At 52.2% G+C, this 11,074-nt stretch overlaps 3 protein-coding genes across 3 annotated transcripts; all 3 read right to left on the reverse strand.

Moving 5' to 3' along the window:
- Nucleotides 1–3,174: 3,174 nt before the first annotated feature.
- BKA58DRAFT_444761 (ATP-dependent RNA helicase ROK1) lies at nucleotides 3,175–5,891 on the reverse strand (the record flags this gene model as incomplete). Its single annotated transcript, XM_046174095.1, has 2 exons — nucleotides 3,175–5,453; nucleotides 5,834–5,891. The coding sequence occupies 2 exons, from the start codon at nucleotides 5,889–5,891 to the stop codon at nucleotides 3,175–3,177; spliced, it is 2,337 nt and encodes a 778-aa protein (XP_046020272.1).
- BKA58DRAFT_394574 (mitochondrial ATP synthase g subunit-domain-containing protein) lies at nucleotides 5,679–6,893 on the reverse strand. Its single transcript, XM_046171210.1, has 3 exons — nucleotides 6,581–6,893; nucleotides 6,263–6,347; nucleotides 5,679–6,198 (listed from the first exon to the last, which is right to left on the reverse strand). The coding sequence occupies exons 1-3, from the start codon at nucleotides 6,840–6,842 to the stop codon at nucleotides 5,931–5,933; spliced, it is 615 nt and encodes a 204-aa protein (XP_046020273.1). The 5' UTR covers nucleotides 6,843–6,893; the 3' UTR covers nucleotides 5,679–5,930.
- Nucleotides 6,894–7,010: 117 nt separating this feature from the next.
- On the reverse strand, nucleotides 7,011–10,428 carry BKA58DRAFT_450262 (uncharacterized protein; the record flags this gene model as incomplete). Its single annotated transcript, XM_046174346.1, has 2 exons — nucleotides 7,011–10,377; nucleotides 10,408–10,428. 2 exons carry the CDS (start codon nucleotides 10,426–10,428, stop codon nucleotides 7,153–7,155), a joined length of 3,246 nt encoding a protein of 1,081 aa, XP_046020274.1. The 3' UTR covers nucleotides 7,011–7,152.
- Between the last annotated feature and the right edge of the window lie 646 nt (nucleotides 10,429–11,074).

Below are 11,074 nucleotides of genomic sequence, written 5' to 3' on the forward strand. Positions count from 1 at the left end.
AATGATCCACCGCAAATTTCATGCAGACAGCAAATTCGACCGCAGGCCTGTATAGGCGTTACCCGCTCGTGGCGCTGCTATCTTGTGACGATAAGCACACCTGATAGGACAATTCTTTGTTCGGCCATGAATCAAGTACTGGCGAGCATGTATGCTAATCCCAGCATTCATATCACACTGATTAAGATTAGGCATTTCGAGACTGCCTTGCGGTTCATCAATCAAAGTGCAACATCTCATATCTACACTAAAGAGCCATGCAATGGACTTCCTTCTATTTCTGGGAAGATTGCAACACAATTGCGTAAAGATCGGTGCGAAATTCTTTCACGCATAACATCCGACAAACCCTAGAGGTATAGCTTGACTGTATCCCAGATACTGCGTTGTCCTGGAACACCGTGTAACGCGATATGGACCGTCCGAAAATAACCAATCTTCGAAATCTGCCGATCATATGAAAACGGAATCATTCCATCGGAACGCACTAAGAAGCACTTACGCAGTTCATGGTTCCAGGTACATCCGCGCATTGCACACGTACGGGGATGTTCGGTGCATCTAAATGGCCCCATGCAATTCTGTTGAGATGTGTAGCATGCACGAACTTCAGATGCTGTGCGTACCCTAGGCCTGCGCCTTGCCGCATGCACGCCATTATAATCCCTTACTTGACCTGCATTGCAGGCCGAGGACTGCGTTTCGGCTACCCTGGTTCGCATACAGAATTTTACCTGCTGAATATACCTAAACGGCAAGTCGATACAACGCAAGAGAAAGATTGGTAAGTACGTCGGTGATGAGCTAAATAGGAATGTGGCACGAGACTCCATGTTATCATGTCAGCCCTGGAATACTGTTCAAATTAGCGTATTATTGCGCTCTATCGAAAGAACTGAACTGCGAAGGACAGCCAGTCAAAAGAGTTGAAACAAGTCCGCGTAATCACAGACGGGTGTGGTAAACTACTCGATTATGGTTACACGACTGCACCGGCGACAGCCCACGTTTCTTGGCTTTCTGGTGTGGACACGACAGCGGCAGCCATACGATCCTGCTGCTACCCGTATCCGTACGCCTCGAAACGCCTCGAACCGCCCTACCCAGCTGAAAGGTTAGACGCGGTAGGCGACCTTACCAGTCATCGGTCCGGAACAATTCCATGAACAGACATTGAGCCTTCCGAACTCGAGACTTTGACTCATCAAACCACATAGGAACGCATGCACGGAAAGTTGCAACATGCGGAAATTCACGCTTGTAATCACCTCTGGACAGGTGAGTGATCAGGCTGTGAGATGCGGGGTGGTGCAAGCGCCACCCACCAGGCCCATGTTATCTGTGAGGCAGCGTGAGCCGAGTAAGATGTGATTGGATCTCCCCCACGGCTCGGAGCTGATTGCACAGTCAAGAGTGTCTGGCTCTATGAACCAGCCCGCAGATGGATAAGTCAATACAGTTCTCGCCCGCTTCGACCATGGTCCTCAGCACCCATCTTTTCTCGTTCTACCGCGGCGTTCCACCACAGCAGTACTCTGCCTATTTCCTCCGACGTATAAGCTCGCTGGCCACTCAGCCAGGAAATTGTTGCCAGCTGCGTCAGCTCGTGGTCACATCGCTCGTTAATAAGACCTTTAGGGATTGGAGTCCGGAGTAAGAGGCCGACCGGGAATGAGCTTCATAGCGCGGTTCCGCAAACTGACACCGATCGGGACGAGGGACCCGACGACTTTGAGTGGGCATGGAGTTGAGGACCGCCGTCGCACAAGGCTCGTATGCCTTCACACCCTTAAAACAACAGCGTGAATGCGATGAAGCACTAAAATCGGGCCGCATCAACGACAGCCTTGCCGTGTTTAACGTCCCCAAGGCCAGATATTCGGGATGTACGAACCGGTGACATGCATCAAGAGACCAGACTGCTCTCTCGATCGACTCTGGGTAGGCCAAGCGACTACTGGGCCGAGGCTGGCTTTCGAGGTAGATCTCAGGGTGTCGGCCCTAAGCGAAGTACAACAGCAGTCGAGATGTACGCGGACAAAGGAATTCCTTGTCCGCTTCTGCAAGCCACAGATGCAGGACCGGAAATGCTTTTTCCCGTCTCCTGCACTGCTGCACGGGATTATGTTTGCTTTTTGGGGCTATGCGAGGGTGAGGAATGCCATGGACCCTAATAGAGCAGGACGGCAATACTCCAACATTAGCCATGGGTACCATACCCGCGATGATATTTCGGTCAACTTTTCCGTACCACTCGTTGTTGACGAGGTCTCTAGTTTGGCGAGTGGAGTAGAGATGAGGACGAGCAGTGAGAACCAGTCGAAAAAGCAATCACGATGTGTCCTTGGTGGAAGTCTCTCGATGCCGAACTCACTTATCATGCACGGAAGCGAGACAAGTCCATTAACTTGTCCTTTCCAACCATTCCATCATTTGTCAAGCTATGAAGAAAATAACACAAAACCCGGAAAGCTACACACGAACCTGCAGGCACATCTCTAACCTACAAGAGGCTTGCTAGCCAGACCCCTGGATTTCTGAGCCTCCCCAAACCCTTCCAGCCTACATGCAGAGTCTTGCGGTTCCTCTAGCTAGGTCCAAGAGAAGACCATGCTCTTATCTGGCTGTTTTCAGTCTCATGATATAAAATCTCTGTATCTGTCGAGGATATTCCAGCGGTGACAGTCAAGATTTTCCTGTATATTGTGGTAGTAGTTATATCCTACAGTGGAAATACAGAGAAAAGATCGTACCTACTAACTTCTTGGACTAAAACTTCGACTTGGTAAGATAATCTGAAGTGTAGGGAATAGAAAGCATGTGTCGTGCCTTCATCTTTGCTTTTATGAAGTGACACTTTCTATTATCGTATATGAAGGTGTGATTGTAGGTTATGCAGCGAGCATCGACAATTTACACACACACACACACACACACACACACACACACACATTCAGCCACATGAACAGAACATCTAGATATCAAAACTCGGGTTAAGATACAAGTCAAATACACATGCATGAAATCTCCTGTTTAGAAAACTTCCAAGTCCAACATAAAAACCGCGGAACATCACCATCCACTCACATCGACATGTAATGTTTTGAAGCCAAAAGTCTTACACATGCTATTCTCACACATTTCATATCAACTACTCTTAATAGTCCGTTGCGTTTAATCAAACCCCTCAAACCCACTCTCATCCCCACTCCCTCCATCCCCGTTCTTCTCCCCCATCTCCCTCCTCTTCGCCGCCTCCCTCGCCCCTTTCCTCTTATTCTCAATCTTCCGATCATAACCACTCTTACTACTAATCCGATCCACCTTCGCCCCCTTTCCATCTTTCGTCTTTGCACCACCACCAGCACGTCTGGCTTCCACACCCCTCCTCTTAAGTTGCTGTCGATCACGCTTACTAGGCGTAGGCAACGCATCCAACAACCACTGTTTCACACATCCCTCGCCCTCACCAACCCCCCTCAACTTCTCACTTGCGCGAATCACGTTCGCAATCAACTTAACATACGGAATATCGTCTTGCGTATAAAACGTCACTGCGACGCCTCCCTCGCGGCCGGCACGCCCGGTTCGACCGACGCGGTGGACGTAGCCGGCGGCGGAAGAAGGGACGTCGTAGTTCACCACGCCGTTTAAGCCGCGGAAATCCACGCCGCGGGATAACAAATCCGTTGTGATAAGAACCCATATCTCGCCCTTTCTAAACCTCGTCATAATGCTATCCCGCGCAGACGAACTTAGATCCGCATGTAGTACCGCGATTCGGCTACTACCGCCTGCTTCAGGCGGAATGTCGTACAGGAGTTCAGAATGGAGAGCGATGGCGCGCGGGATGGTTTGTGTGAAGACAAGGAATGGCGGGCGGAGGGTGGGCGTGGAGGTAGAGGTGAAGACGGAGGTTGGGTGGAGGAGTTGGCGGAGCCCGAGGAGCTTGCCTTGTTCGGTGGCGGCATAGGTTAGTTGGTGGGATATGTTTGGTATGGCGGAGTCTTTTAGGCCGACGACGAGGCGGATTAGGGGGGGCCGTGCGGGAAGGGTGGTGGATGAAGCGGTTGCGGGTTGATCGGACGATTGGGAGGTCGATGAAGTCGAAAGGGCGTTCCAGCGGTCATTCAATGTAGAGGTTGTTAAACTGTCGATATTAGAGCCCATTGTTGCGGACCAGAGACCGATTCGTAGCTTCAGATTCGTGCAAGCGTTCCATATCGCGAGAGTTTGTTCGCGGAAGAGAGGATCAAGGAGGACGTCTGCTTCGTCGAGGACAAGCTGGGATACACTGGGGATACCCGTGACAGTACCATCCTTGCGCTTCAATGCGTTCAGCAGAGCGAGTGGTGTCGCAACCAAGATGGCCGCCTTCACAAGCTCTGCTCGTCGACTAGCTTGCTTCTTCTTTGGTGTAGCCATCTCCTCGTCGTCAGACTGAGACTCTTCTTCGTCGTCCTCTGACACTTCAGCTTTCTCTCCATCGTCTCGCGTCTCTACTTCTGGCTCCTCCACGACTCGCATACCCTTCCTCATAAGTGTAGCCTTGACCGCCGTACCCTTCGCCAACTTTCTCGCTTCATTAACAATCTGCGCAGCGAGTTCTCTCGTAGGAGCAAGAATAATGGCGCGAGGACCCTCTTTCGTATCCGCAGTCTTGCCCTCAGCAAGCAGAGAATCGATGATCGGTATCAGAAACGCTATCGTCTTCCCACTACCCGTCGGCGCCACAGTCAAAAGATCAATGTCCCCATTATACTGAGCCCCAGACAAGCCCTCGACATCTTGTGTAGCCCCGTTCGACTCCTTGCGACCCTTCTTGCTCAGCAGCAACGGCAAAGCTCCAAGTTGCACCTCGGTAGGTAGCTTGTATCCCTGCTCTGCTATATTCTCCGCCAGTCGTCTCGATATACCGTATCGCGTTCGTAATTGCGCAAACGAGGTGAGGGGTTGCGGGTAGAGTGACGTCTTCGCATCCTTCTTCTTCTCTTTGACCTCTTTTTCCTTCTTCCGTTTCTTTGACTTCTTTTCTTTGACTGGCTCTTCTACTTGCGGCGCAAAGTCTTCCAGGACCGAAACCTTGAGTTTGTGTGAGCGCAGTATCCGCTTGCACTCGTCCACATCGTATGGTTCCTCTTCTATTTCCTCTGTGTCTTTTTGAAGCCTATTCTCTTCCTCTTTCTTTTCTTGCTGCTTCTGCTTCTTCCGCTGCTTCTTGGATAGTGTGCTTCCGTTCACGTCTTCTCTGCTTGCACCGCCGCCGAAGAAGTCGAGGTCGGCGGACAAGTCATTTGCGCTGGGGGATGCATCCCGTCCATTCTGCCCTCTCTTCCTCTTGCGACTGGAATTCGACGTGTCGGACGGTTGTGCTGGGTCGTCATGGCCGAACAGCTGCGGGTTTGCGACGGCGCCGGAGGAGGGAAGCTTTTGCGCGGACGAGCTTTGCGCGGCTTTCGAGGATCGCGAAAGGAGTTTGAACACGTTCATAGTGGCGGGGGATCAGGGCAGAGTCGAGAAGAGAGCGCTATATCCTGTCCGGCATGGCGACTTGGGTTTTGTTCAGACTGCAAAAGTTGGATGGGTGCACTCAGAAAAATAACTGGGCCGCGGCGATTCGGCGCAACTAGCGCCGATCATTGGAACATTCACGCAACCAGCCATGGCAATCATCATCGTTGCTTGGTACTGAAGTAGATGCATTGCCAAATAATTGCACATGTAGAAAATGGAATCTAAATCAGAGGTATGTGCAGTAAACAGTATCGGATCCCTTACATCCCGAGTGCACCGCAAACACACTTGCTCAGCTTCCCTGCCCGCCAAATCGTACAGTGTTTCCTCCCCAACCCCTCGTCGTCTTGCTCGCTACCTTTAGAACCTTTGTGCATGCTGTAATGTCGTGTCGTAGCTTCCTCAGCTCATCGCACTCAGTGGTGCTCGTCCTTCTTGGTCCTGTAGCCAACAAGCTTGAAACGGCCGATGATCTCGCCAATGGAGAAGAAGCCAATCACCTCGGCGACAACTACACCCATTGAGTACCATTGTTCGCGGGGGATGTTCCGGACTTGTGCAAGGACGTTGGCGGGTTGCTGCGAGGCGCTGTTGGCTTCGCTGGCTACACGGTTGAAGAGCGAGGTTGGGTTGCGGAGAGCGTTCAATGCGGGCTGGATGTAGTTCTGCATGGTCTGGACGGATCTGGGTAGTGTTAGTAATTTCTCCGATACTCCAGTGGGTCCAGCCGTGCTGCTTGGAGGCTTACGGTGGTTGCATGCTTCGTTGGTGGGCAATAAGCTTGCCGAGCTCGAGTCCGACCCTTCCGTAGTAGGTAGCCTTGGGGACGAGTCCTGTGATAATGTCAGCTCATAGTTCAGTTTGGAGTTTCCAGCTGCTCTGCGACGTGCGGCCATCCGTCTATCACGGGTGAGCCATGCGAATATGGCTGCGCCTGATAAGCCATGCAGAGCTGTTCGGACAAGCCAATGCACTCCACAATTGGCTCTCTCAGCTCATACTACAGCACGTAATTCGCACATCGCCAATTGATACACTCCCCCGCCGCAGAGATGGTGTGACTGACCGTTGACGAAGTTGACCATCCTTCCTACCCGTCCAGTGGCCTGCTGTGTCGCATTGTTGACGGCTTGACCGGCACCCTGTGCCGCTGAGCTCGCCGGGCTTGTGACCTTGGTGAGACCCTCTGATGCCTTTGACTGTGCCTTTGACGCGGTTTCCTTTACAGTGTTGGTGGCTTCGGCGGTCGTCGAGGCATTGCGGATGCCAGCGCGGCGGACGGCGAACGTCGATTGCCGTATGACGGCACGTGATGCAGCGAGAGACATGTTGATGCGAATTGACTGAGGGGAGATGGGGTGTCGCCGGTCGTCTGCTCGTCTCGTGAGGGTGGATGGAGCTCGGCAGTGACGCTTGGTTTTTCAGCGGAAGCGTCCGTGCGTCGTCGCCGCTTGCCGGCTCAGGGGATCAACCATGTTGCCATTACAACCTCAACAATCCCGTGCTAGTCACAATGAGGTCACATTCACTAGAGATTTGTAGATTCTTATATCATGAACAATACCGGTTTCACTCTCATACTCTATCTTCAGGTTATTCAACACTTCTCCAGTACTAAACAATCTTCTCACAACACAATCACCAACTACCATCAAAACTCCTCTTCTTCTCCTTGGGCTGTCCCAACATCTCACCTTTGATCAAAAAGTTCAGTTTCCGAATTTCAGTCCAGCGACTCAACGCGCCCAACTCAAGCACACTCATCCTTCTCATCTTACCACTCGGGTTTCCAATAACAACAGCTTTCCAGTCACTGCCCCGGCCGACCTTTTCTAGGTCTTTGAACTCTTGCCAGGCTGCCGTATCGCGGCGGGTTCCGAACGTGTGATTCGGTATGACTTGTACCGACTTGAAGCGACAGAGGACCAGTATGAGAAGAACAGTGATGCCGAAGAGAATACCCGCCGTAGTACCAGTAGACTTTTGTGCGCCAAGACTTCGCGTCATGTTGCCGCCCACCATGGTTGCGACAGCGGCGAGGACGAAAGCGATGATTTGGCTGGCGAAGATACCAGCAGTGACACGGGGAAAGGAGGTGTAGTTTGTCCTTCTTCTGCGGTCCTGGACAGCCATGCTTTGCAAGCGATGTCGCGTATTGACTCCAGGTTGCAGGTCACACGTGTCGAATGTTTCCATCATCAGACCGTGGCACTCGGCTATAGCGAGGATACTGAGGAATCCTACAGCGCCAGCGAAGATAATCGGTACAAGCCATGGTTGAGGGCACCTAGCCGACGAGATAGTGTACGCCATGCCCATCAGAGGGAGTGTGAGCGTGAAGATGGCGCGGCGGACAAGATGGCTCGACCAGGTAACTTGCTTCTGAAAAGTCATGGAGTCGGTCCGGAACGCGCTCTTCCGCTCCCGAGAGAAGATGCCGGCTTTCGTTAGAGGAATAGCGAGGAAAGCGCCAATAGCTATCGATATGACGCCTGCGCCCACCTTTGTCGGCTTCCATCGGTAGTCTCGCGACAAGAGAGCACCGAGAAGCACAATCACGAGCACCACCTGTGCGTAGATCCATCCCAGATAGAGCGCCAGGACGAGGAAGCCAGGTTGACAAAGCATCATCGTCATGAGTTTGATACCTGCCCACACTTCCTCAAACCAATACTTTGGCCCCTCGCTCTCGATGTGTAACTTCACCTCACCCCTACTCACTCGCCTTGTGATATAGTTCTCATCTCTGTCGTACACCTCGGTCACTGATCTGCGAAACGGTGCGCGTCGGGTTTCCGAAGTCATGATGTTGAGAACCAAGGCAAGAGCGAGAATAAAAACAGTGACGTAGAACCCCCATTCTGGTGTGAAATCGTCGATGATCGCAGCGCCAATCTGGAAGCCCACAGCAATGGAAGCGATCCAGCACCATGACCAGATACCCAGCCACATGCCCATGCCTCCACCATGGCGGCGGACATCATTTGCGACAAAGAACTCTTGGTGAGGATTCTTGGACTGTAATGAAGCGCCGAAGAGGTCAAGCAGTACAGTAATGTAATTGACGTTTGCGAAACCGAGGACGAGACCAGATACACCACGCGACAGCAAGAGCCCAACACGGTACTTTGCCTCTTTATTGTGGTATCCGCTTACAACAATAGCTTGAGGGAACTGAAGTGGCAAGGCAATGGCTAGAGAAGCGAGAATATAGGGCTTGCGTCCGTGTAAGAGAGGTAATGTCCAAGCAAAGAAAGTCGAGATAGCAAGTCCAGCGTAGAGTACCGCATTGCCAATAATCGTAATATGACGTTCGTCCGCCAGAGAGTACTGAATGCGAGGTACCTCACCGGCGTAGATACCAACGATGATTCCAAGTAAAGCTGTGTTGATACATGCAACACTCGCAGTCAGACGCTTCTTGCCCGTAGACCAGTTCCTCGCGATTGGTTGTCTATGGTGGTGACGGTGAAGACTGAACGTATGATGATGTGCCTGTTCCCGTACCGTGAGTTCGCCGCCATATGGTTTCGATGGTACATCATCCTCGTCGAATGAGCACTCAGTTTCCCCGAAGCCTGAATCTCTTGGCTCGGGCCGGGGCTTAGGTCGACAAACAAGCTCTGGGCTGTGGTGGCGCCGATGTCGATGCCTTGTGGAATCACCGTAGTGACGTCGGCGAGAGCGACCGCGAGACTCATCTTGACCCACAGGACGAAGGACAAAATCAACATGTTCTCTCGGAGCTGGCTGAGCGAGCTTGGGCAGAAGCAGATCGGCATGGAGGTGGTCTCGTTCGCTTTTGCGGTCGCCGAACGAACATGACGACGTAAAAGAACTGCTTTCTTTTCGCGTATTCTGATCCGAGTAGGCCCGGTCGTAAGACACTGAGGCTCTTGGTAGGTCAGCATGCAGGCGGACGTCGGGGGCGATATCATCTAGATTAGTCCGATCAACGACAACCGGTGGTATGTTGTGAGTGCGAGAAGGCGAGCTAGAAGATTCAGACACCTTCAGAGGAAGAGCAGTCGTCATGAGATATTCCGGTTCGGTGGTAGCGTCGTGTACGGCGTCTCTCGCCCCCTCGATAATCGTGTACAGTTCTTCCATTTGGCCCCGATCATCGGCAATCTCTGCAACCGCGGCAGCTTCCTGTACCATATCTTCCAAGTCCTCTACTGCGTTGCTTATCTTTCGTTTTGCTGCCCGCTCAAAGGTGACGCGGACTGGTGCTGGCTGCGTAGGAGATATTGTAACTCTAGAGATGACTGCCGGAGGCGTGCTGGTGCAGTCTGATGTGCTGGACTGCTGAAGATGATTCGGGACCGGCGCGAGACTGTCAGCGCGAGGGCGAGCATCGTGGAAATGGTTGACTCCCAGCTCGTCATCCTCTTGTTTGATGTTTACAACAGAAAGCCTCTTTTGAGGTTCATGTGACTGCGATGTGGACGTTCGATGTGCCGGCCTCAACGAAGTTACTGTGTTAGTCGCCAAAGAAGATCGACGTGTCTGAGAGAGGCGATGTCTCGTTACTGGAGATGGGCTACTAGTAGCTGTTGATGGAGCTCGACGTTCGCCTGCTGGTACCGATGAATTTCTTCGTGTCATTGGTCTGGTCGTGATAATAGGCTGAATAGTGGCCGCGACAGTTACCTTGCCGCTAGGTCGAGTGCTTGATGATGGAGACGGTTTGGGGCTCTCGTGACCATTTACAGGCGAGCTGCACGGGCTTTCCACAGTTGTGCTGTTCTGACCATCCGTGAACGTTGCAGCCACGGCCTGCGAAGTCTTGGTGTTGAGCCAAGGAAGTCTGTCAGACGTCGTCCGCATTCCAAGCTTCTTGCGCTCCGGTGCCTTCGTTGTCTTTGAGCCCGCGCTCGATGCCTTCGAGACATTGTTCTCACACTTGGTCATGTTGTTGAGTGAGCAATTGTTTGGACTGATCCTGAACGGCGACTTCGCGCGGATACTTAAGACGGCAGTTATGCGCTGATTTAAAGCTTGCCGATCGAGTTGTTAGAGGATTGAAGTGAGAAAACGGCTTAGAGGGTGAGATGCGGAATGAATATGAGACGGCCAGCTTCGACTGCCTGCAGGTAAGCGCAAGCAGGGCGGCGGAGGCGGAGGCGGAGGCGGAGGACGTAGAGGAAGTAGAAGAAGCTGGTCCTTGTAGCGATGAGACAAAAGGATGGACGGCGTGGAAGGTGTGGAAGCGATGCCGTGTGGAACGTAACATCACGAAGGTCGAGCTAGCGTTCTGTTTACTTGCCTGACGCAACTGGTCTCGGACTCGCTCTTTCCGTTGCTGCATACCAAGGGCGCCGGTGACTTGGAGGGCAAGTGCGACACTCACCACCGTTATCTGAGATCGAACCAACGGCAGTCATGACATTGCAATGCTTCTTGTATCTCACTCAAACTCATCGTTTGAAACACTGTATTACGCTATATCTTGCTAACTTCCCTTCCCCTTCCTTCCGCTCGCGACAGAGAAGAGCATTCCATATACGTCATGAAATACATAGAAGAAATCAAACGCCAGATACCCATATCATATCGT

The sequence above is a fragment of the Alternaria rosae genome, assembly GCF_020736505.1.
Source record: "Alternaria rosae strain MPI-PUGE-AT-0040 chromosome Unknown BKA58scaffold_13, whole genome shotgun sequence".
Lineage (NCBI taxonomy): Eukaryota > Fungi > Ascomycota > Dothideomycetes > Pleosporales > Pleosporaceae > Alternaria > Alternaria rosae.

Coding starts and splice junctions, on each gene's coding strand:
- BKA58DRAFT_394574 (XM_046171210.1), bottom strand. CDS start 6,842: ATGTCTCTCGCTGCATCACGTGCCGTCATACGGCAATCGACGTTCGCC. Junction 6,348..6,580: donor GATGGTCAACTTCGTCAACG/GTCAGTCACACC, acceptor ACATTATCACAG/GACTCGTCCCCAAGGCTACC. Junction 6,199..6,262: donor CAACGAAGCATGCAACCACC/GTAAGCCTCCAA, acceptor AACACTACCCAG/ATCCGTCCAGACCATGCAGA.